General features: G+C 36.5%; 2 protein-coding genes across 2 annotated transcripts; both read right to left on the bottom strand.

Annotated features, from left to right (window-relative positions):
- Positions 1–3,689: 3,689 nt before the first annotated feature.
- On the bottom strand, positions 3,690–13,116 carry LOC123383280 (olfactory receptor 13H1-like). Its single transcript, XM_045050393.1, has 3 exons — positions 12,322–13,116; positions 10,187–10,298; positions 3,690–3,820 (listed from the first exon to the last, which is right to left on the bottom strand). Exons 1-3 carry the CDS (start codon positions 13,114–13,116, stop codon positions 3,690–3,692), a joined length of 1,038 nt encoding a protein of 345 aa, XP_044906328.1.
- A 12,204-nt stretch (positions 13,117–25,320) lies between these two features.
- Positions 25,321–26,400, bottom strand: LOC101084607 (olfactory receptor 13H1). The gene has a single exon (XM_004000899.3). The coding sequence runs from the start codon at positions 26,245–26,247 to the stop codon at positions 25,321–25,323; it is 927 nt and encodes a 308-aa protein (XP_004000948.1). The 5' UTR covers positions 26,248–26,400.
- Positions 26,401–26,752: the final 352 nt, after the last annotated feature.

The following is a 26,752-nucleotide window of genomic DNA, read 5'->3' as shown; positions in this document are numbered from 1 at the left end:
GAAATTGTGATTTCTATACACAATGGAATACTATGTGGCAATGAGAAAGAATGAAATCTGGCCTTTTGTAGCAACGTGGATGGAACTGGAGAGTGTTATGCTAAGTGAAATAAGTCATACAGAGAAAGACAGATACCATACGTTTTCACTCATATGGGGATCCTGAAAAACTTAACAGAAATCCATGGGGGAGGGGAAGGAAAAAAAAGAGGTTAGAGAGGAAGGGAGCCAAAGCATAGGAGACTCTTAAAAACTGAGAACAAACTGAGGGTTGATGGGGGGTGGGAGGGAGGGGGGGTGGATGATGGGTATTGAGGAAGGCACCTTTGGGGATGAGCACTGGGTGTTGTATGGAAACCAATTTGACAATAAATTTCATATTTAAAATAAATAAATAAAGGTTATGCACAGAAAAAGGAAAAAAAATGTATTAAAAGAAACAATTGAATTAAAATGAGATATAAGAAAATTTATATTTAACACAAAAGAAAACAATAATGGAGGAATAAAGGAACAAGTAAGATACATACAGAAAAGAAATAGCAAATGACAGATCTAAGTCCTACCTTATCAACAATAATATTAAATGTAAATGGATCACACTGTTCAATCAAAAGTCAGAAAGTTGCCAAAGGGATTTAGGAAAAAATCAAAGCATAACCCAACTACATGCTATTTACAAAAGACTTACTTTAGATTCAAAAACACAAATGTGTTGAAAATAAATATTTGGAAAATATATACACCATACCAACAGTACCTAAAATAGAGCTGGTAGACCTAAACTATTATTGGACAAAGTAGGCTTTAAGGCAAACACTATTACTATAGACAAAGAAGAACATTCTGTAATGATGAGAGTGTGAATCCATCGAGGAGAAGTAACGATTATAAACATATTTACATCTAACAACAAAGCCAAAATATACAAAAAGTAAAAACTGAAGAATTCAAAGGAGGAGTAGGCAGTTCAACAATAATAGTTGGAGACTTCCATACTCCATTTTCAGTCATTGATAGAACAACTAGACAGAGGATAAACAAGAAAATAAAAGGTTTGAACAACACTATAAACTACTTGGATCTATCAAGATCTTACTGAACACTGTATTCAACAACAGAATAAACATTTCTCTCAAGTTCACATAAAACATTTCCAAGATAGATCATATGCTAGAACATGCAACAATTTTCAAGAAATTTAAAATAACTGAAGCCATACAAAGTATGTATATGATCACAATAGAATAAAATTAGAAATTAATAGCAGAAATTAGAGTAATTCCCAAATATATGGAAATTAAGTATTCTAAATAATCAATAGGTGAAAAAAGTGACAAGGTAAATTAGAAGGTACTTTGAAATGAGTGAAAACACAAAAAATACCAAAATTCATGAGATATAGCTAAATCAGTAAAAGGTAAATAGCTGTACACATCTATATTTTAAAAAGAAATATTTAAAGTCAGTAACCTAAGCTTTCACATTATGAAAGTAGTAAGTGAAGATAAAACTAAACTGAAAACATTGAGAAACAAACAATAAAGGCTAGAATGAAAGTAAATGAAATAGAGAAGAGAAAAATAATAAATTCACTGAAATCAAATGTTTATTCTTTGGAGAGATCCAAAAATTGATAAACTCTTATCTTGAGTTACAAGAGAGACAGAGACAGAGACAGAGACAGAGACAGAGAAGAAAGAAAGAAAGAAAGAAAGAAAGAAAGAAAGAAAGAAAAGAAAGAAAGAAAAAACTCAAATTTCTAAAATCAGAAATCAAACATGTGACATTTCTAACCTTAGAAACATGAGAATAATTATAAGAGAATACTATTAATAATTGTATACTAAAAATTGATAAACTAAGTGAAATGAACAAATTTCAAGAACCACACAAACTGCCTCAAGAAGAATTAGAAAATCTGAATAAACCTATAATAAGTGAAGTGATTGAATTAATAATCAAAAATCTTTCCACAAAGTAAGGACCATCCCATATGGATTAACTGTGTAATCCTTCCAAACATTTGGAGAATAATTGACGCCAATCCTTCACAAAATGTTCCAAAAGTAGAAGAGAAGGGAATACTTCCCATCATTCAATAGAGCTAATATTACCCTGAAATCAAAATCAGACAGACCTCACAAGAAAATTAAAAACTAGTATCCCTTTTGAACATATAGTTCCAAAATCCTTAAAATATGCCAGCAAAGTAAATTCAGCATTATATAAAAATAATTATTCACCATCATTATGTAATATTTATCCCAAGAATGCAAAGTTGGCTTAAATTAATTCATTAAAAGACAAAAATAATATTATCTAAATGGAAACAGTTACATAATTTGATAAAATCTAATACCCTTTCATGATAAAAAAAAAAAAGCATTAGGCAACTAGAAACAAAAAGGATGTCCTTCAGCCTGGTAAAGTCCATCAATCAATGAAAACCATGCAGCTAACATTGTAGTTAATGGTGAAACACTGAAAACTTTCCCCCTAAGATCTTGGAACATGACGAGGATTTCTACTTTTACCACTTCTATTCAACATTGTACTGCAATTTTTGCCAGGAAAATTAGGCAAGAGAAAGAAATAGAATCATCCAGATTGGAAAAGAAGTACAGCTTTCTCTATTCAGACTTATGATCTTGTATATGGGAAATTCTATGGAATCCACAGAAAAATCTACTAGAAGTAATAATCTCTTTTTAAACAAGTTTTCAGGGTATAAGATTACTATACTAAATCAATGCTATTTCTATACACTAGCAATGAACAACCAAAAAAGAAGTTAAGAAAACAATTCCAATTACAATAGTATCAAAAAGGATAAAATACTTAGGAATAAATTTAACAAAAGGAGTACAATGAAAACTACAAAAAATATTGAAATAAAACCTATCAACATGATACCACATTAACAAAACAACAGATTAAAAAATCATTTCAATAGATGCAGAAAAAGCTTTTGACAAAATTCAATATTTGTTAATAATAAAAACTGTGAACAAACTGTTTAGAGGGAAGATACCTCAACATAATAAAGCCTGTATATGAAAAACCTACAGCTAACATCACATTCAATGGTGAAAAGCTGAGAGCTTTTCCTTTAAGATTAGGAACAAGCTAAGGTTGTCTAGTCTCATCTCTTTTATTCACCCCAGTACTGGAAGTTCTGGCCACAGCAATCAGATGAGAAAAAGAAATGAAAGAATCAAATTGGTAAGGAAAAAGTAAAACTTTCATTATTTTCAGATTTCATGATACTATACATAGGAACCCCTGAAGACTCCACCAAAACAATTTATTCATTTAAAAGTAATAAAAGGAATCAGTAAAGCTGCAGGATACAAAATTAATACACTGAAATTGTTTGTGAATCTATACACTAATAACAAACTAGCAGAAAGTGAAATTGAGAAAACAATTCCATTTATAATTGCACCAAAAAGAATAAAATACCTAGGAATAAACTTATCCAAGGAGGTGACGGGTCTGTACTCTGAAAACTGTAAGACATTGAGGAAAGAAATTGAAGACAACACAAATGGAAAGATATTCCATGCTCACTGATTGGAGGAATTAATATTGTTAAAATGTCCATACGACTCAAAGCAATCTACAGATTCAATGCAATTCCTATTAAAATACCAACAGCATTTTTCACAGAACTAGGACAAATAATTCTAAAGTTTGTACGGAACCACGAAAGACCTAGAATAGCCAAAGTAACCTTGAGGAAGAAGAACGAAGCTGGAGGTATCACGATCCAAGATTTCAAGATACACTACAAAGCTGTAGTAATCGAAACAGTTTGCTATTGGCACAAAAATAGACACATAGGTCAGTGAAATAGAATAGAGAACTGGGAAATAAACCCACATTTATATGATAAATTAATCAATGACAAAAGAGGTAGGAATACACAATGGGGAAAAGACAGGCTCTTCAACAAATGGTGGTGGCAATACTGAACAGCCACATGCAAAAGAATGCAACTGGGTTACTTTATTACACCATACACAAAAATGAACTCAAAATTAATTGAAGACCTAAATGTGAGACATAAAACCATAAAATTCCTATAAGAAAACATAACATACCTTGACATTGGCATTAGCAACAATTTTCTAGATATGTCTCCTCAGGCAAGAGAAACAAAAGAAAACTAAACTATTGGAACTACACCAAAATAAAAAGCTTTTCACAACAAATGAAACTACCAACAAAACTAAATGGCAACCTACTGAATGGGAGAAGATACTTGTAAATGATATGTCTGATAAGGGGTTAATATCCAAGGTATATAAAGAATTTGTACAACTCAACACCAAAAAACCAAATAATCTGATTAAAAAATAGGCAGAAACCTCAATAGACATTTTTCCAAAGAAGGTATACAACTGGCCAACAGACGCAAGAAAAGATGCTTAACATCACTAATTTTCAGGGCAAATAAAAGCCACAGAGATATCACCTTACACTTGTCAGAATGGCCAGAATAAAAAAGATAAGAAATAACAAGTGTTAGCAAGGAAATGGAGAAAAAGGAACACTTGTGCACTGTTGGTGGGTATATAAACTGGTGCACCCTCTGTAGAATACAGTATGGAAGTACCTCAAAAATTACAAATAGAAATACTATATGATTCAGTAATTCTACTAGCAGGTATTTACCCAAAGGAAATGAAAACATTAATTCAAAGAGATATATGCATCCCTATGTTTATTGCAGCATTATTTACAATAGCCAAGATAATGGAAGCAACCCAAGTGTCAATGGATAGGTGGATAGATAAAATGTTATTCTATCTATCTATCTATCTATCTATCTATCTATCATCTATCAATCACCTAACTATATAATGGAAGCAACCCAAGTGTCAATGGATAGGTGGATAGATAAAGATGTGATTATCTGTATCTATATCTTTATATCTTTAGATAGATAGATGATAGATAGATAGATATAGATAGATAGATAGATAGATGGATAGATAGATAGATAGATAGATAGATAGATATAGTGGAATATCAGCCATAAAAATGAGTGAGATCAAGGGGCGCCTGGGTGGCACAGTTGGTTAAGCGTCCGACTTCAGCCAGGTCATGATCTCGCGGTCCGTGAGTTCGAGCCCTGCGTCGGGCTCTGGGCTGATGGCTCAGAGCCTGGAGCCTGTTTCCGATTCTGTGTCTCCCTCTCTCTCTGACCCTCCCCCGTTCATGCTCTGTCTCTCTCTGTCCCAAAAATAAATAAACGTAGAAAAAAATTTTTGAAAAAAAGAAGAAAAAAAAATGAGTGAGATCTTGCCATTTGTGACATGTCATGGACCTATAAGTTATTATGCTAAGTGAAATAAGTAAAAAAAAAAAAAAAAGAAGTAACACTGAGAAAGGCAAATACCATATGATTTCACTCCTAGGTGAAATCTAAAAAAACAAGTGAATAAATAAACAAAAAGCAGAATCAGACCTGTAAATAAAGAAAACAAACTGATGGTTGCTAGAGGGGAGAGGAATGGGGGATAAGCAATATGGGTGAAGGGAAGAGGGAGTTATGGGCTTCCAGTTATGGAATGAATAAGTCATGGGAATAAAAGGCACAGCATAAGGAATATAGTCAATGATATTGCAAAAGCATTGTATGGTGACAGATGGTGGCTACACTTGTGGTGACCATAGCATAATGTATACAGAAATTGAATCCCTATGTTGTACACCTGAGACTAATGTAACATTGTGTGTCAACTATACTCAAAAAACCAAACAAACTGTGTGGTACTGATATAAGGGTGGACATATTGATCAATGGAGTAGAACTAAACATCTAATAATAAACCCATATATTTTTGGTCAATTTATTTTTGACACAGGTGTCAAGACAATCCAATGGGTAGAATGGCAGTCTTTTCTACAAATGGTGCTGGGACAAGTGGATATGCACATGCAAAAAGATGAAATTGAAACCCCACCACACACCATATACAAAAGTTAACTCAAAATGGACCAAAGTCCTAATTGTCAGAGTTAAAAGCTTGCAACTCTTAAGGGGCGCCTGAGCACCTCAGTCGGTTAAGCATCTGACTTCAGCTCAAGTCATGGTCTCACAGTTCATTGGTTTGAGCCCCGCGTCAGGCTCTCTGCTGTCAATGCCTGCTTCGGATCCTCTGTCTCCCTCTCTCTACTCCTCCTCCAGCCTCTCTTGTCTCTCAAAAATAAATAAACATAAACATTTTTTAAAAAAGTTTGCAACTCTTAGAACAAATATAGGCATAAATATTTGTAACATAAATATTTTGGTATAAATATTTGTGACACAGGCCTAAATATTAGGTAGTGATTTCTTAGATATGGTACCAAAATCACAAGGCACACACCAAAAAACCCCAATAAACTTGACATCATCAAATTAAAATGTGTTTGTACTTCAAAGGATACTACTAAGAAAGTAAAAAGACAACCCACAGAATGGGAAAAAATATTTTCAAATTAGGTATCAAATAGGGATTAATATATAGAAGATAAAGAGAGCTCTTTCAACTCAATAGTAAACAAATAACCCCATTAAAAAATGAGCAAAGGATCTGAAAATACATTTCTCGAAAGCTAAACGAATGGAAAAAAAGCACATAAAAAGATGCACAACATCATTGGTTATTAGGAAAATGCCAATCAAAATCACAATGAGGGGCGCCTGGGTGGCTCAGTCTGTTAAGCTACCGATTCTTGTTTTCAACTCAGGTCATGATCTCACAATTCATGAGATGGAGCCTCACATCAGGCTCCATGCTGGCAACACGGAGCCTGCTTGGGACTCTCTCTCTGCCCCTCCCCTGCTCACACATACCCTCTCTCTCAAAAGAAATAAACATTAAAAAAATTACAATGGGTTACCTATTTTAGTCCACTAGGTGGCTATAATAAACTAAGTGAATATTTTGTTGCATTGACTAAGATATGGAGTAATTAGCAACTTCATACATTCCTGTGGTATGGGTTCCCACATATCTCTAGTTTTGCAGATACATGTGTATTACATCCTGAAGCTTATTATTTCTGAAAATATAAGGAGAAGCACTGGATGAATTTGGTATATCCATATACTAGAATATTATTCAGCCACAAAACATTAATCAACATAAATAAATCTTGAAAACATTATGCTAAGGTGAACAACCCACATATTGTATGATTTCCTTTACATAAAATGTCTTGAATAAGGAAATTCATAGAGATGGAAAGTACATTTGTGGTTACTGGAGGCTGAGGAAAAGGGAAAATGGGGAGTAACAGCTAATGTGTACAGGGTTTCTTTCTAGGGATGATGAAAATATTCTGGAATTAGTGGTGATGATTGCACATCTTAGTCAAGGTACTAAATGGCATTGAATTGTTCTATTTAAAACGGTGAAATTATGGCATGTGAATTATATCTCAATAAAGCTTTTTAAAAATGCTGAAGTCCTTACGATGATCAAGAAGTACCTATGCAGTTTGATCCCTTGTTCCTCTCTGAGCTCATCTGCTGCTTTCCTCCTTTTGGCTCACTCCCATGCAGCCACCTGGCTTCCTTGGTGTTCTTCAAATACGTTATGTGTTCTTCTACTTTAGCGCCTTTGCCTGGAATATTATTTTCCTACATATTCACACACTTCCCCCCTCGTTATTCAAGTTCCAAATTCTCAGGTAGGACTTTTCTGATCACTCTATTTAAGAAGTGCCTATCCTATCTTTCCCTGTTACCATGCTTTTATATTTTAACAACATACTGTATGATTTATTTTTATGGTTTAGGTTCCTGCACCATAACATAAGCCTTATGAATGTGGAGACATTTTTTACTCATTGATGTGTCCCAAAAGCCTAGAACAATGCCTGGTACACACAGTAGGTTCTCTCTATGTCTCTTTATCTTTCTCTGTGTGTCTTTATTAAACATTCATTTGTATATTTATGTTTACTTGTTGAAGGAAGGAAGGAAGGAAGGAAGGAAGGAGGGAGGGAGGGAGGGAGGGAGGGAAGGAAGGAAGGAAGGAAGGAAGGAAGGAAGGAAGGAAGGAAGGAAGGAAGGAAAGGGGGTGAGGAGTGAATGTTATACCACCTACCCATCCCCTTGCTCACTTAGCTCTAGCTAAACTTGTCTTCTTTCTGTTCCTTTAACATGCTCAGTTCTTTCTTCAGAGCCTTTGTATTTTTTCCCTTATTCTAGTGCACTCCCTTTCCTTAACTCCTCAAAGTGTGAACTTTAAGCATTTAATGGATCTTCAGTTTCAGTTTAAATATTACTTCTTCTGAGAGATCTTATCTTACAATCTGATCCAAAATACATCTCACATTTCACTCTAGCTTCCTGTTTGTTTCCTTCAGAGTACTCATCATGCTTTTTAAAGTCGTTTATTTATATATGTGATCATCTATTTAATATCTGTTTCTCTATCAAAATGTTTAGCACCTAAGGTCAGGAACTTTGTCTTTTTTACTGGGGATTCCAAGTGCTAGCAAATTACATAACACATAGAAGGTACTCAATAAGTTTTGCTTTGAATGAGTAAAGTGAGGAATAAAAAGAGGCAAAGTGTTAACCTCCAACACTTACAGCCAGACACACATACAGGCCTGTGTATGCTTTCCATAATTTCAGGTATGGGATTCAGCCAGGTGAAGTGTGATAACCTTGCTGCACACAGAATAAACTAGGCATTTCAACATACAGGATCTCTGGTGCCAGAGTTATATAATATTTAATATGATAAGGATAGTAAAAATAATTAATATTTCATTGGCTTCCTATTTGACAATACTGTGCTAGGTGTTCTACATTGTTGATCTTATTTGATCCTCATAGCAACCCTATGAAGTAGAGACTTATTATTATAATGAATATTACTATTGTTATCAACTGCATAGATGAGGATGGGGGTATGAGGAAGGTTAAAGTAACTTGCCCAAGGATGCACAGCTAAAAAATGGTATTTTATTTTATTTTTAATTTTAAGTAGGCTCCATGCCCAACATGGAACTTGAACTCACAGCCCTGAGGTCAAGAGTCACATGCTCTACCTGCTGCACCAGCCAGGCGCCCCCAAGAAGTGGTCTTTTAAATCTCAAAAGTCTCAATTCAAACGAGGTCTTTCTAACAATAAAGTCTGTGTGTGCATGTCTTTGTGTGTATGTGGGATGGCAAATACTAGTATACAGGGCCATTGACTCAAACATGTTAGTGAAAAAAACTTTAGTGACTGTTTATTTTTTTATTTTCTTAATGTTTATTTATTTTTGAGCGAGAGAGAGTGACAGCCAGAGTGCGAGCGGGGGAGGGGCAGAGAGAGAGGGAGACACAGAATCTGAAGCAGGCTCCAGGCTCTGAGCTGTCAGCACACAGCCCGATGTGGGGCTCGAACCCACAAACCATGAAATCATGAACTTAGCGGAAGTTGGATGCTTAAGCGACTGAGCCACCCAGGTGCCCCTATCGGGTGACTGTTTTAACCAAAACAACAAAAATATTGCAGGAATAAGTGAGCCATTTTCTGTGTGCTCGTTTCCATATGATGAAAAGAGTAGCTTTAATAGTTCTGCTTTCATGACTTGTTGAAACTCAAGGAGCATGCAACAGACAATTAATTTCACTTTCTTATTAGTACCAGTGTGTTGACAGACTCACTCAAAAGCCAATGATAGTTTCTTAGCTTTTTAAAAATTATAAATTTCTTTCTTTTGAACACTTCCAGGTGGGCTCTCAAGTCTGTCTTTTTTTCTTTCTTTCTTTCTTTCTTTCTTTCTTTCTTTCTTTTCTTTCTTTCCTTTCTTTCTTTCCTTTCTTTCTTTCCTCTTTTTTCTCTCCTGCTGCCAGGACATAGCGCAAAGCTCTTTTCTCAGTTATGTTGATTTTGAAGGGGTCAGTTCAACCTTCTAAGACGTCGCCTGGTGATTTTGGCACACGTTATGAGAAGATGGTGTGCGGGGAGGCAGAGTTGCCCATTATCAGCTGCAAGTATAAGTGCTGTTTGGCAGAGATAAGAAATTTAAACACCTCCCAAGGCATAGGTACTTCCAAAGTATTGCTTTGTTTATTATAAGTCAAACTTGTTCATTTTAAAGACAACTTTCCCAATACACTTTTAACAGAAAGGCAACTTATGCACATATCTCTGATCAGTTGTTCTTATAATCTCTTACTTACACTTTCTATTCATCCAGTCTTGATTTCGTGTCAGAAACTTTCCTGGGGCTTGTTCTCCACTTCCAGATGTAACATATTTCTCTCTCCAGAGAGAACCCTGTCTAACTTCTTCCTGAGGTAATCAAAAGGGAAGACATTAGTTCACCTGTCTAATTTTCTCTTGCAGCTAAAAACGTCCCTGCCTCTCCCCAATAAATTTCTTTCTGTCAGCAAAAGTCACATCTCATTGCTTGTTCTTCTCTACCTCTTCTAGTCCCTAATGAAAATGATCAAACTCCAATAAGTATTAGGTTTGCAGTTTCACTCCTTTTTTTTTTTCCTTTTGAGGAATCATGTTTGTTTCCCCCCTCTAGTGTTTGACTTTATCTGTTCACCATGTCTTGTTAGTTAGTTATTAGTACCTTCCGTTTTGTTTCAGGAGTGCTTTAGGTTAAATGAAGAGTATTAGAAACGCCAGAAATAAAACTTACAAAAGAATTTGTTCAAGGTTAAATTGGCAATGTTACAACAAAGTTTGCATAACACCATAGATTCCCTTTCTAAAAAGTTCTCTGTTGGCATTCCCACACTTTTATTATTTTCATTTACAATAGTCTTCTGTCGGCTTGTGTTGTTGACCAATTAGGTATTAATTTCTTACTTACAGAGTGAAATAGAATGGATCAAACTGGGATCTACCTGTCAGGATTTATCTGGAAACAGTGGTGAAGTGAATCAATGTTGAAATAAATTTGGGGGCTTTTTATTAGTCACAGGTAGCCCACCGCAGCATTTTCTGTTTCCAAAATTGGATTGATTCATTGTCATTTTGACCCAATGACAAAGACCCTGACTCTTGAAATACAATTGACCAATGAACATGGGAAACATATTCAACCTCATCTCTAATAGGATAAATTCACATTAAGACAACAGAACCTATTTTTTTCAGTGTATCATATTCTCATAAATTATTTTAAAAAGATACAGTCATTATTGGTACAGACATAAATGAATGAACACTCATATAATGGGTATAGATGTCAGAGAGTGAATTGACAGTGTTTTTCTTTTTTGGCTGACATGTATTCAGTGTCCACCACATGCTGAACATATGATAGAAGATTAACATGCATCATCTCATTTCATTCTCAAACCAGCTTTGTGGGGTAGGCACTCTTATAATCCCCATTTTACAGATGAGAAAATTGAAACTGAGAGATGGAAAGTAAGAAATCCCACGCGGCCATAAGTCTCAGTCTTAAACACATGTCTGCTGGATTCTAGAACCAATGTAAGCCTCATTGAGTGTTGGGATTACAGGTGCTTTTTTATTTTTTTCTCTACCTGCCTCATGTATTTAAAAATAATGAACATTAGAATTTTTATAATCCAAAAATACAGTACACATTTTCTTGTTTGTTAAGGAGTTTTAAAGGGATTAGATTTGCTCTGTGAGGTCAACTTTGGAAGCAGCATGCTATTATTCATGACTACGGTACGTTGACAGAGAAAATGGGTCCTGATCTACTTATCCAGACATGTAATTGTAAGTTCTATAGGGTCATCATTTCTGGCCCTGGGTACCTACACAGTCTTGAAGGGCTTTTTGCTTCATCAGAAGGCCTTGTATGTGGAAGTCTTTTGTAGCAGTTGAGTAATTTTCCTCTCTGCACACTCACATTCATCTCTCTCTGAAGCTTGGGTAATGATATACCTCATAGAAAAAGCATCAAGAGAAAAAAATGTCCATTTTGCAACTTTGCTCTTTACCATCTACCAAAGAGAATCTTAGAATATTGAAATATTTCTCGTTCAGTAAAATGACATAACTACATAGGATTCAAGTGTATTAATTATTATTTTGTTTTATAAATGCTCCCACAAGATTGTCCTGTATAGTTTATTATGTAAATGAATGGCATTGTAAATGTTTAACATATCTTTTTCAGTGGGAGGATATTCTTTATCACATGCTTGTTGGAAATAGAAGAAATGCATTTGAAACTAATGGTCTTATGAAAATATTTTACTATTTATACCTTGTTATTTTTATAAGTCAGTGTCAAGCTGTCAGTTAGATGAACCTCCATGGGATATTCATGTCCTTTCTAGGATTCTTTCTTTCAAATAATTTTTCTTAGGACATCTTTCACATCTTTGTTTCTCAAGGTGTAAATGAGGGGGTTCAGCATAGAAGTTACAACACCATAAAATGCAGAGATGACTTTACCCTGGGCCTGGGACTCCCTTAATTGAGGTTTCAGGTACATGTAGATGGCTGTTCCATAAAATATGGTGACCACAGTCAGGTGGGACCTATAGGTGGAAAAAACTTTGAGCCTGCCCTCTGCAGAGTGGATCCTTAGCATGACAACCACAATGCGAGTATAGGAGATGAGAATGAAGATAAAAGGTAGGGGCAGTGTGAATATGCCTATGACCAGACCCAGAATAAGTCTGACTGGGGTGTTTGAGCCAGTGAGCTTCAATAGGGCCTGGACCTCACAGGTAAATTGATTGATGACATTGCATCCACAAAAATGGGCAGGAATTGCAATGATCAGTATTATTGCTAAAAGGAAGGCAGTGGCCCAAGTCACCATGGCCAACTGTATGCAGACCTGGTTGTTCATAATGATGGTGTAACACAGAGGATTAGATATTGCAATAAATCTATCATAAACCATGATAGCAAGGAGGAGACACTCTGTCATCCCCAGAAAAATAGTGATTGTCATCTGACCATAACAGCTAGTATAAAAAATGGTGGGGTCGTCTTTTAAACCATTGAACAACAAAAAAGGTACTGAATTGCTAGAGTAACAGATATCGAGGAAGGACAGGTTACTTAGGAAAAAATACATAGGGGTGAGAAGCTGGTCATCAACTCTAACCATGACAAGGATTAGACTGTTACCCACCAATGTGATCAGGTAAACTGCTACCATGGTGCAATAAAAGCAACCTGGGATTTTGGATAGTTGGAGAAACCCACCAGGATGAATTCTGTCACTTCACTGCCATTTTCAGTACCCAAAATAGCCATTTTCTTCTATCTGCTGAGAAAGAAGAAATTCAATTCATTTTAATTTGAGGAACATTTATTGGGGTTCTTCTGTGTCCTCAGTCCTATATCAGGTGATATTAGGAAAAGATGTTTGAGAAAGAAGGGATACTGTGGAAGCTTATATTCTAATTTGGGAGATAAAACACTCAGACACATCACAAGATTAATTTGCAAAGTAGCGCATTTCATTGTAAGTCTTAATTCCCCCATCTATACAATGAGCACCTGAAACTTGCTTTGAACCTCCTCCTTAAAGAAAATGTGCCAATTCACTGCTCAAATGTAATTAGACTTGAATCATAAAATTGCTAATTGTTTTTCCCCTGCTATAGATATTAGCCTGAAATTTGTTTTTAGGTGGTTCATATCCATGACATAAAATTGTGCCCAGTTCATTCTCATTTCTTCCTCACCCTACACATCCAATCACTGAGCCCTATTGGCTCCTCCTCCTAAGTATGTTTTAAATCCACCTATAATTCTAAATATCCACAGCCAACATTTATTTAGTTAGAGCCACCATCATTTAACAGATCTCCCTACTTCTATTCTTTCCTCTCTATAGCCTATTCTCCATTCAATAGCCAGGGAGACCTTTTACAAACATGCATAATTATCACCATATCTTTCCCATGCTTAAAATCACTCTAGGGTTTCTAATTAGACATGGAATAAAATCTAACCTATTTACCATGACCTACAAGACTCTGAATGACCTGACCCTAACCTTATCCTACACTGTGTCTTCTTGTGCTCACCATGTTCCAGCCATACTGTCTTTATGAAGCACTGCAAGCTCATTCACACCTCAGAGCTTTTGCACATTGTGTTCTCTCTGCTGGAAGTATTCTTCCTACCCTCTTTGACTGGTGAAGTCATAGTCATCCTTAATATCTCAGCCTAAAAGAAATTTCATTAGAAAAGCCTTCCCTAACCTCACTAAAACCAAATCATATCTTTTTGTTGAAGTTGTTCACGACACTCCAAACTTTTTCTGCGTAGCTCTTATTATAGTTTGTATTTATATATTGTGTAATTATTTAATTTATGCCCCCTTACTAAAATTTAAGCTTTCGAGGGAAGAAGCCCTGACTATCCCGTGTACTGCCTTATTTTTACTACCTCACACAGTGCCTAGTGCAAACCCACAATATATGGGTTCAGTACAGATTTGTTGAATGAATCGAGGCCAGTTTGGCTCTTCTGTCTTACCCAATGCCATGACACTGATTTGACTAGAGCCTACATTGAAGTGGCTGAAGGAAATAGGGTAAAAAGCCCATGGTGAGAAGCAGTATCATTTCATAGTATTCAATCTTACTAATGGCTTGTTGCTCAGAAATGAACTTTAAGATCTTGTATTTTTTTTTTAGCCCTACAATTTGCTCTTTGCTTGCAGGGAAGATGTTATAGCAAAAAGAGAAAGTGGGTTATTATACTAGAATCTGAAAAAAAAAGTGTTTTTACACTTTTTTGTCCACTCAAATTTTTATTTGCTTTATTTGGTCTAATTCTATCAAGTATGAGTGCTATCACATACCAGCTCATTATTAAGGTCAAAATCTTTTTTTTTTTTTTTTTGATTGTAAGATTCCCATCATGTTCTAGTCACAAATCAGGATTTGGGGCATTTGTAGGAGAATCTAGTTTCAGACTCATGAGGCAGGTGTCATACCTTGGTGAGTACAGGCCATGGATAGGAAGGTTTGTCTTAGGAGCTGGTCAGCAAGAAAGTCCATCCAGACTCACGATGTAGGTAATCGCTTCAGATTCTCTTTCTAGAACAGACTCCAGATCTCAGAAGGTATGAAACCTAAATTTATGGACAAGTAATTCAGGAAGTAGAGTAAGACTTTGTAACAGGATCCTCAGTATATCCTAATACAGGATAAGGGAGCTCTGAATAGAAATCGGGACCAAGGGCAGACAGACTGAAAAAATATTGAGGTGCTGCTAAGCTTCTAACTACAGCTGCTTACTTATTACAGTGATCCTATGAGGAGGCTATTCACTACCTCCAATGAGAATTAGAAGACTCATTTTTGTTCTGTGTGCTCCCAGAATTAGGATCAGAAAACAGAATGAATCTGAAAAGGAAAAGTCTTCTTGGAGTAGAGTTATGAGGCTGAGGCCGAAGTCAGGTGATCTTGTCTTTGTGCAATGGTGACACGACAACCATAATTTCCTAATAGCATTACAAGGAAAGGATTTTCAAGGCACAGCCTTTTTCAAGGGGCATTAAATCTTCACACTAGAATGACAACATGTTTAATCATGAAGCCTTCTTCTAATTTACAATCCTCACCATCTTATAGTCCTGACGATCTCAGGACAAATGCCAGTATGAATAGCTGGAAAACAAAGAACACATTTTTGTGCTTATGTGATTGGAGTAAATCTCACCAGATCAACCACATATATCTTTTAGTTGAATAATTCAGTATTTTAGTTCAGTTGTGCAGGCCAAAATCTTCCTAAATTAATTAGACATATGTGGAGATACACATATAGTTACTGGATTTTGATCTTTCAGAAATATTTGGGGCACACTTCAAGACTTTTTTTTTAACGCAGATTTCCCAAAGAAGTTCTTCTTTATCTACCATGCAAAAGCATGCTTCCCAGGAGGATTCATCCTATCTTTAATGCTAAAATGAAGGGATTCTTGGAACATCTTCCTTGTTTTCTGAGCTTTTCAGAAAGCTCCCAGAAGCTCAAAATATACGTAATGGAATGGGTGGTACTTACAGACAGAAATTTATATCATCCACACCAGGCAGTGTAGAGTGGTGGTTAACAGCATGAGTTCTGGATCAAAGTTTGAATCCTGGATCCATCACTAATTCACTGTGTAACATCAGTAATTTGCTTAACTTGTTTATGCCTTAGTTCCTTGATTGTAAAATTGGGACAATTATAGTGTTTATCTCAAAGGATCTTTGTGCTATATACACATTAGCTATTATTATTTTTAAATAAGGCCTCACTTGGGAAGTAGCACCCATGAAAATATGGCCATATTGGTTATCTTTTTTTTTTCTGGAGGGTGGAAAATAATTCAGTAAATGAGAATAATAAGGCAATATGGTCAGATTATAGTGTGAGCCCTCTGGAGACAGAATTTGCATTTTATTTCTTTAACTCCAGTACTTAGCTCAGTTTCTGACACATGGGAGGAACTTAATATTTTTGAAATCGAATTGATTTTACTCACCTGAAGAGCAAAAAACAAAAGAAAACAAAACAGCCCGCAAAACCACAAACAACAACACTAAGGTCTCTAAGAGTTGTGTTGATATAGCCCCTTATGTGTTGCATGATCATCAGCTCACTGAAGTGCTGCAGTCTTTCAGGAGGAGTGAGTTACAGGTGCATGCTGAGATCCATGTCAAGACTGACCATTCCACATATATATGTTTCAAGAGACAAAAATGACTTCCTTTCTTCTTACCAGGGTATATGTTCTTTACTTGCTCTTACAGTGGATTGTGTCTTGATTCCGCGAAGCATTTTGGAATCCAGGACTCCAAATCATTCAAAGTGTAAAGAAGGAGAGTGAAGAATATTAACATTATCAGCTGCTACCTTCTGAGTTTATTCATTATGGTTCCAAAGAAGTAAGTTCACTGAAGAGACTTCAGGGACCAAGTCCCTAGAAGGCAATTAAATCTCACTACTAAATTGAAGCCGTATATTCTTTGGGGAGTGTTATTTCTAAGTCATTAAAGTACAAGTATCTTTTGTCCACTAATTCCAATAGTTCACTGGTGACACTGTAAAACTTTTGACTCACATCATCAACTTCATTTCTGCTCTTAAGTTACCAAAGAGTAGATCCAGCTCTAGGATGATTACGCAGAGTCCTGTGTTTCTTAGGAGGGTTCCCAACACAGTGACTTAAGAAGGTAATCAATGAATGAGGAGGGAGGAGTGGCCACTGTCTATTGGGACTCTATAAAAGCTTTCAATTAAGCACTCAGGTAAATGCAATTCTGTAAACAGTGTTTACTGAAGGTGTCCTCTTCCTCTTTATGTTTCCCTGATGTCCCCCAGTCCATCCCAGCCATCTTTGTTTTGAATAGTTTCTGTAAATCCCACTTTTTCCTAAAATTTTCCTAGATTAGTTTTGAAGTGTCATACAAACTATTGCTGTCTAAATATAATATTGCATCCCTTCATTCACTGCTCCATTGATTTACTTTATCTGTGCATGTACTTAATGACAATAGCTTTATTTTATTGATTTCCTGCTTAGTTATGCTCTGAACATATGAAGACTTGTTTATTATTTTTACATGTATCCTTGTTAAATTTTTCAACTTGCCTATTAAGATTTTAGGGACTGGGGATGAAGCATCTTTGCAGATAGTCCAGCTGAGTGGTACTCAAAATGTTTACAATGAGATAAGAACAAAATTGAGGGTAAATATTTAGTAACTTTTAAAGTGATTTGACACAGCTGTGACTTTTTATTGTATTTTATAAAATATCAGTCTGTAACAACTGGGAAATTTAAAAGACATTGTTCTTTACCACCAATAGTCTAGGAAGTATTGGTTCAGCATTCATTCATTTAACCAATTCTTATTGGGCCTATACTCTGTGCCAGAAACTATGCTAGGGAGATGAATATTTATTTATTCAGAGATGAATAAAACAAACTTCTTGTTCTCTATAAGCTTATGATCTAATTGGAATAAACATTCTAAAACAACTAATTATAAAATAACATGAAAGATGTTAAATTTGAGGTTGAACAAAATGTTATTAAGTGAAAGAAATGGAATTAAGTCACCATCCAGGGTTAAACAGAACAGGATATGCTCTGGGGAGAGCTTCACAGAGGCAATGACTGTAGATCTGGCTCTTAGAGGCTGACTGAGATTTTGTCAGGCACTGCAGGCAGGAAGAACAGCATGTACAGTAACATAGATGCATACAAAGTTTAGAGAAAGAAAAGTATTATTTTCCTGGAGTATGGAGTCTATGGAGATGAAATAGACAGTGAGGATAGAGAGATTAGCAAGGGCATTGATTAATGTGATTCATGTTGCATATTCTATAGGAAATAGGGAGCCTATTGGAAATTCCTAATCTTGGGGTGAGATTATAAACCAGGGATTAACAGGATGAGATCTTTCCCTTTAGAAAAGTCACTCTGGAGACATTGATTGGATGGCTAGGTTGGAGAGAGATAAGATTGGATTAGAGAAAAATAGTTAGGTGCTTGTTACACTCATTCTGGTAAGAGTTGATGAGTCTGTGAACCAAGACACAAGCATTGAGAACAAAGAAAAGGGGATGGATTTGAAAGACATTTCAGATGAAGAATCAATAACATTCAGTGAGTGAGTAGTTGTCATAGGTAAGCGAGAAGAAGACATGAAGGCTAATGCTGAGGATAATGAAAATCCCATCATGTAGCATTTGTAATGTGCTTTTAACTTTGTAACATCTAACATCTATGATCTCATTTGATCTTTCAACCATTCTGGGGTAGGTTAAGGAATATATTTTACCCCTGTTTGACACATGCAGTCCAGAGAGGTTAAGTGATTCACCCAGAGTTTCATAGCTCATTAATGGCAGAACCCAGACTAGAATCCAGACTTCCTGACGCCTAATCATGCATTTTTCCTACTCCATCATGATATTGTACTGAAAAAGTGCTTGACCTGCTGTGCACATTTAACCAGAAACAATTACTATGTATATTCTTTGTGTGTGGGGGGGAACAAAGAGGAGAGAGAGAAGCCACCCAGTGAGGTGAGCACCTAAACTACTTTTGAGTCAACTGAAAATTCAATAATGGTAATAGTAACTCTATAATAACAATAATAAAAAATAGGTAATGTTTATTGAGGATTTACCATGTCCCAGCTATAATTCTCAGCACTTTATAGAAATCAACAGATTTAATCTTCTTGATAACCCTATTAGTTCAGTCTTATGATTGTCTTCCTGTTATAGATGAGGAAACTGAGGCAGGAAGTTGCCCAACATCAGATAGCTACTAAGTGTCAGGGTCAGATTTTTAACCTAGACAATCTGAAAGCATAGTATTTTTTCCTTTCTCTGCTCAGCAACAGTCTTGCCTTCTTTCTATTCCTCCTTTCCAAAGACTCCCTGAACCTATCAGGCACCCATCAGAAAAAAATATCTAGGTGTCAGAAAAATTGTATTCGTTTTCAAAAAATTAAGTTAAATTTGAGTTTTTATTAAGGTCGAGTTTTTATTAAGGTATAATTGACATATAACATCATATTACTTTCAGGTGTACTACATAATGATCCAGTAGTGTATATACTGTGAAACAATCACCATGATAAATCTAGAATTGTATTCTAGCCCTAGTCTTGTCACTAACTGTTGACCTTGACAATATTACAGACACTAAATCTTTTCATCTGTAAATGTCAGTTTCATAATACTAATTATAACACCTGTTTGCTTGTCTCATTAAATTTAGAAGATGATATGAGGTCATAAATATACACCAAGAATAAGATAAATTATGAAGTGGGTAAAGTGCTTTATAAACTTAAGAACTAAGAAGAGACAAATTCACACAGCAAGTTTGGCTGTGTACATGTCTTTCTCTCCACCTATAGAGTGAATTCTTTGAGGGGAGAGAACAACTGTGCTTTCTTCAGCACTGTATCCCTGGCAATAGCACAGCACCTGCTGGATAGTAGGTGATCATTAAATATTGAATTAATGAAGGATGTGTGGATGCTAGCATGCACAGGTTAAGGAGTAGTCTTGGAATGCACTATTTAAAAAGCAAGTAGGACTGAGAACAAACTGAGGGTTGATGGGGGGTGGGAGGGAGGGGAGGGTGGGTGATGGTCATTGAGGAGGGCACCTGTTGGGATGAGCACTGGGTGTTGTATGGAAACCAATTTGACAGTAAATTTCATATTAAGAAAAAAGCAAGTAGGCATTCTAATACCTGGCATCTTAGGCTTTTGTGATCCAGACATCATAATGACAGCTAATATTTATTGTTCTTTGACTATTGTATAGGCCAGGCAATTTTCTAAGTGCTTTACATGAATCGAGTCACACAATTCTCATAACCAAGCTGTGAAGTCATATTTAACACCTTCCCCATCCTTTTCAGCTTTCACCTGTTTAGTAAAACTTAGAAACTACATTTCCCACACTCCCTTGACAGTAACGTTCAGTTTGGGATTTCATCCACAAAAGGTACTACTCACAGGATCTTGACAAGCCTAAGACACCACCGTTGGTCCTCCTGACATTGCATTTAGGTGTGTAGACTTTGCCAAACAAAGATTTAGGTGGCTCCTGAGCATTCTTCTGTGCCGCATCTGCTTTGGTGTCATTTGTAGCAGTTTCCTCATTGCTACTAAAACTTTCCAAGACTTTTACAACTGTCTGAAGTTGTTGGCAACACTCCTTTAAAAATGTCCCTTCTCACAGCCCTTCCAAAGGCTTTGTAGGTCTCTAATTCTCTTTATTAAATCCCTCCCTGTCTGAAATAACTGGAGTGGTTTCTGCCTACATGAACAAATACAGAACACTACAGGCAGGTCCTACTATTAGCCCACTTAGATAAAGGGATTGAAGCACGGAAAGTGATTTGAACGAAGAAGTGGCAGAATGTAGATTTGAATCCAACAAGTTTGGCTCCAGGGCCTGTGCTCTAAGTAGTTCTATTCTGTTGCCTTTCCTCAACTGAAATCCCAAATCCTATGAATGGAACATGGTATCTTTTTCTTTAATCCCCATTGGAAAAATGTTATTCGGAGACCATTTTTTCAGCGTGTAAACTTTCTCCTCAATTTCTGGCAGAACTACCTTGGTTTCGAACCAATCTTTATTTCCAGGCTGAAACCAAGGTAAGCTTTACTACCCAGCTGCCTGAGATGTGGGGTGCACAGTGGAATGTTTCTCGTAGTGCCTATGATTGATCAAGTGAAGAAGCGAGATTCAACCTTAGGAGTTTTTAACAATCCAGAATTGATTTCATTTCATAACATCCTCATAGAGTTCATTTTGTGTTTAAAATGAATTAATATCAATGTTGAATTGGATGGCCTTTGGGGTTTAGATGCCTAGAAACAGAATGTTAGTGCTGGAAGGGCCATAGTTATGTGAACTAGCTGCTATGTGTGCCTACTTTTTCAGTCAAAGCTAACATTTAAAGTCAGGCAGATAGATCTATATATATTGATCTGGAGGAATGTCCATGATATATTGCCAGGTGGAAAAAGCAAGTTGCAAAGTAAATTGATAATATGATTCCATTTTTTTAAGACAAGAAAGAAAATCTATATAAAATAACACCTAGATGCAGAATGTTAGAACTAGAAAGGTCTTTGGGTAACAAAACACAACCTTCCTATTATAAATTAGCAAATTTGAGGGCCAGAGAGTGGTATAACTAAGGTCACACAGCTAGTTAGTAGCAGAATCAATTCCACAGCCCCTGTCTCCAGATTCCACTATGTCCATCTGTAGGCTGTGCCCTACCAGCAAATCAATAAAGAGACCAAGCACCTAGTGACAGAGCTACCATTTTGTGGGAGGGGAACCATTAGTGAAAATATGCTTCTCATTTTAAGCTATAAACTTACCTGTGATAGAGAGTGGAGTATTTCTCCCCCATAAGCCAGAATCATTAAAATTAGTACTTTTTTTCTGGTGGGAAAGTGTCCTTTTTATTTTTTACGATTTATTTATTTATTTATTTATTTATTTAATTTTTTTTTATTTTTTTAAAATTTACATCCAAATTAGTTAGCATATAGTGCAACAATGATTTCAGGAGTAGATTCCTTAATTCCCCTTACCCATTTAGCCCATCCCCCCTCCCACAATCCCTCCAGTAACCCTCTGTTTGTTCTCCATATTTATGAGCCTCTTCTGTTTTGTCCCCCTCCCTGTTTTTATATTATTTTTGTTTCCCTTCCCTTATGTTCATCTGTTTTGTCTCTTCAAGTCCTCATATGAGTGAAGTCATATGATTTTTGTCTTTCTCTGACTGACTAATTTCACTTAGCATAATACCCTCCAGTTCCATCCATGGCACGTGGTGACGGATGGTGGCTACACTTGTGAACATAGCTTAACCTGTAGGGATGTTGAATGCTTCCTATGTTGTACACTTGAAATTAATGTAACACTGTGTGTCAACTGTACTCAAAGTGTAGCCACCATCCATCACCATGTGTCACTATTGTATCATTGACTATATTCCCTATGCTGTGCCTTTCATTCCTGTGACTTATTCATTCCATAACTGGAAGTGTGTATCTCCTACTCTCCTTCATGCATTTTGCCCATCCTCTCCCTTCCCTCTGGAAACCATCACTTTGCTTTACTTATTTATTTGTTGTTCTCTATATTTATAAGTATGACTCTGCTTTTTGTTTGTTTATTCATAAAATGAGTACTCTTAACATGCCTCCTAGTTTCTGAATTTCTCTCTCCCTGAGTGCTTTAGTTTGTTTCTCCAAAAATCTTATTGATTCCACCAATTTAACTATTTCACAATGTTAATTTGAAATGTTTACTTTAATAGTAAGATACATTTTGCATAAAGTATGAAATGTGCCCTAGCACCTAGTACAGTGTCTGGTTGAAAGTAGGAAGTTAATATTTGTTGAATGAAAAAAGATTGGGATCACTTGTTTTTTTCCTAAATATATATTTTTAAAGGTTTATTTATTTTTGAGAGGTGTGAGGGACAGAGAGTGGGGGAGAGAGAGAATCCCAAGCAGGCTCTGCACTGTCAGTGGAGAGCCCTACACGGGGCTTGATCTCATGAACTGTAAGACCATGACCTGAGCTGAAATCAAGAGTTGGATGCTTAACTGACTGAGCTACCCAAGTGCCCCCTAATTATTTTGTTCTTGATATTAAAACATGGTTTCAGTGGCTAAGAATACCATACACATTTAAAAATATCCAATGGATGGAATTTGAATAAATGTAGCATTTATTTGAAAGTTAGTCTATGTTGATAAATCGTTTATTCAGTCTGTTTTCCTCTGCATTTAAGTGAGTACATGTGTGACACAGGTCCTGTGTATGTCGGGTACTCTCTTAGCAGCACCGTCCAGTGTCACATCAACTCCCAGCCCAAAGTAAAGTGAGACCAGTAAACAGGGTATCTGGGTCTTAGGCCTAAATATGCTTCCAGAAAGTTTCATGATCCTGGGAAATTTACTGCTTGCTCAGTAATGCCTGGCTTCACATATAGGTGTTCTGTGCATTGTATTTTTCTCCTACTGGTTTGTCTCTGGTTCTCCATCATGACCACTTGGGAGATGACTTCTTTATGTTTGGTGGAATTGCCCAAAGTAAAGTGAGTCCAGTAAACAGGGTCTGGGTCTTAGGCCTAAATCTGCTTCCAGAAAGTTTCATGATCCTGGGAAATTTACATACTGTTCGCTGAGCCTCTGAACTCATCTAAAACTGACAGATCAGTAGTAGATCGTTGTTTGCTGAAACTTTTTCTTTTATTTTTAGAATTCCATTTTCAAATGAAATTGTTCACAGAAAGCTTCACCTCCATTGATGGGTTCCAGGCATACAACTGAATGCATAGGACTACGAGATCTAAAGTTTAAAAGCTACCACATTACATCCATCAACAAGAAATGGATTTTTTTTAATGTGGCAAGTGTGTGCAATGAAATATTATTCAGCAATAAAAAAGAACGAACTGCTGATATAAGCAACAATGTGGCTGAATCTCAAAAGCATGCGCAGTAAGAAAAGCCATACACAAAAAAGTACATACACATATGATTCCAGTTATTGTCAATTCTGGAAAATCAAAACTACCATATAGTTAAATAAATCAGATCAGTGGTTGTCAGGGCTTGGGGCGGAGGGTAGGGTAGTCTACAAAAAGGCACAAGGAAACTTTTGGAAGCAATGGAATTGTGTGCTGATTCAGTGGGCATCTGTCAAAATTCATAAAATTACATACTGTAATTGGGTAAAGTTTATGTACACAAATGATGCCACCATAAAGCTGATTAAAATCACTTCATTATATAATCTCTAAGGTCTCTAGTGTGGGTACAGTGAATAGGATCTGAAATTAACCATACCTAGATTTAAATATTGGCACTGCATTTTGCTGGCTCTGTCACCATGGGCAAATCACTTAGCCTCTAAAAGTCTCGGTTTCCTTATCTCTAATATGGATGGATAATAGCATTACTTCAATGAATTGTTGTGAGAATTCTATGTGACAATGGATGTAGAGAGCTTAGCTCAGTGTCTGGCATATAGTAAGTGCTCAATAAATGTTAGTTGCATTTGTAATTCTAGAATTCCAAATAGTTTTCTAGACAATATTGACAAAGTTCAGAGGTGGTATATATGGGATCTAAATTCTAATTTTAATTCCACTACCAATTGTGTATGACTTTATACAAGTCTCAACTCCTCCTCTGGGCCTCTGTTGTCTCCTCATTAACAGAGGGGAGTTATGGATTCTTTCTTAACAATTTCATAGAATTATATTAGGAATAGAAAATAAAATAATAGATTTGAAAGAAGTTTGAAAAAGAACAAGAAAAGAGAAAAACCACTCCACACAAATGTAGGAAATGGCTATGATACAATTTTCTCATGATTCTGAGGTTAAGCAGAGCAAGAAAATTGTGCTTGCACAACAGGGCTTACCCTCAGTCAAGTTGTAAAGTTTCTGACATTTGTCTTCTGGTCTTTTATGACACCATTCTTTGTCCTGTTTTCCAATTTCAGTTATGTCTTGCTTCCTGCTAACAGTCATAGGAGATTCTCTTGCTACTTATGTCTCTGCTGTTAGTGAGGAAATGATTCTGATAAGCTGATTTACCTAACGTTAAGTGACCTAACTGGTGACCACTAACATGTTATATGTAAAGAAAGAGTAAAAATAATGCCTCTAATGAAAATTCAAGTCTTGGTAGGGATAATGTTTTGGGGTGGGAGGACGTCCTGAAGCTTCTCAAGTGATAACCACCGGCTCTACCTAGGGGAAAGTCAGACCCTTTAAACAATTTTCACCATCAGTGAGGATGTAAACTTATTTCAGAAGTTTAGTAACAAAGAAGGCTCATGTCCTTTTTGCCATAATTTTCCTCATTGCCCCTTTAACATCCTTGTTCCTCAAGCTATATATTAGGGGGTTCAGCATGGGTGTCAGAGCCCCATAAAGCACTGAAATAAACTTGTTCTGGTCAGGGGATGACTTGGACTGAGGTTTCATATACATGGAGATGGCTGCCCCATAGAAGATTATCACCACAGTCAAATGAGAACCACAGGTGGAAAAGGCCTTGAGCCTACCCCGGACTGAGCGAATCCTTAGGACAATAGTGGCAATTCGGATATAGGAGAGAAGAACAAATCCAAAGGGTAGGAGCAGGGTGAAGATACCTGTGGTGAGGATCATAAGCTCATTGAGGCTGGTATCAGAACAGGCCAGCTCAAGGAGGGAAAGAATCTCACAGACAAAATGGTTGATGACATTAGCTCCACAGAAGTGAAGTGGCAGGGATATGATGAGCATAGCAGTGAGCACAAGTGATGCCCCCCATGAGGTAGCCACCAGCCAGACACACACTGGGCCATTCATGATCATGGAATAGCGCAGGGGATTGCTGATGGCAATCATACGATCATAGGCCATGACAGCCAATAGGAGGCACTCTGCTGTGGCCAAGACCAAGGAGACACTCATTTGGGTCAAACATCGTCGGTAAGAGAGGTAGGGATGGGTAGAGAAACAGTGCACCAAGGCCTGGGGCATGGAATTGGTTCCATAGCAAAGGTCTAAGAAAGACAGATTAGTAAGGAAGAAGTACATTGGAGTGTGCAGGTGGGGGTCAATGTAGATAAGAAAGATGATAAGTCCATTCCCAAACAATGTGCTGAGGTATGTTATCAGCACCAATGTGAAAAATGTGACTTTCCACTCAGGATAGTTAGAGATTCCAATAAGAAGAAACTCAAACACCGCTGTAACATTATCCATGGCCATTTTTCCTGTTGGCCATTCAGTGGATGAGTGCCAATGCAGTTGCTTAATTTCACCTAAAAGAATGAGAATAAAGATGGAGGGATGGTGTGAGAAAAGTGGAAGTAATTAAGGTGAAAAGGATCATTTTCTGTCCTTTTCAAAAGGTAAGGAATACAAACGGGATATCTATAATGAGAACAGAGGCAAAGCTAGAAATTTCCTCCTTCCCTTGGAAAACAGCAAATTCCCCATCCTTTTGAAAATAGTTATATGAACAGTTCTCCATCCCTCTTCCACCAGATACCTTCTTGGGCTTTTTTTTTTTTTCAAGTAAGAGAGGAAAGGGAAAGGGAGGCCATCTTCCTGCTTCTCTTACTTGTTCACCATTTTCCCAAACTGAACTTCAGTCAGCTTATGTTACTAATCTCCACAAAGAGGGTACCTTCTGACAGTCTTAGCTAAAATGTTGCTTATTCTTGTGTCTGTTGGTCACTCCTAAATTGTTCATGCCTCCATTTTCCCATTG

Source organism: Felis catus, chromosome X, assembly GCF_018350175.1.
Source record: "Felis catus isolate Fca126 chromosome X, F.catus_Fca126_mat1.0, whole genome shotgun sequence".
In the NCBI taxonomy this organism is placed as follows: Eukaryota; Metazoa; Chordata; class Mammalia; order Carnivora; family Felidae; genus Felis; species Felis catus.
Note: the sequence above shows the minus strand (reverse complement) of the source record. Positions and strands in the feature narration are given on the sequence as shown.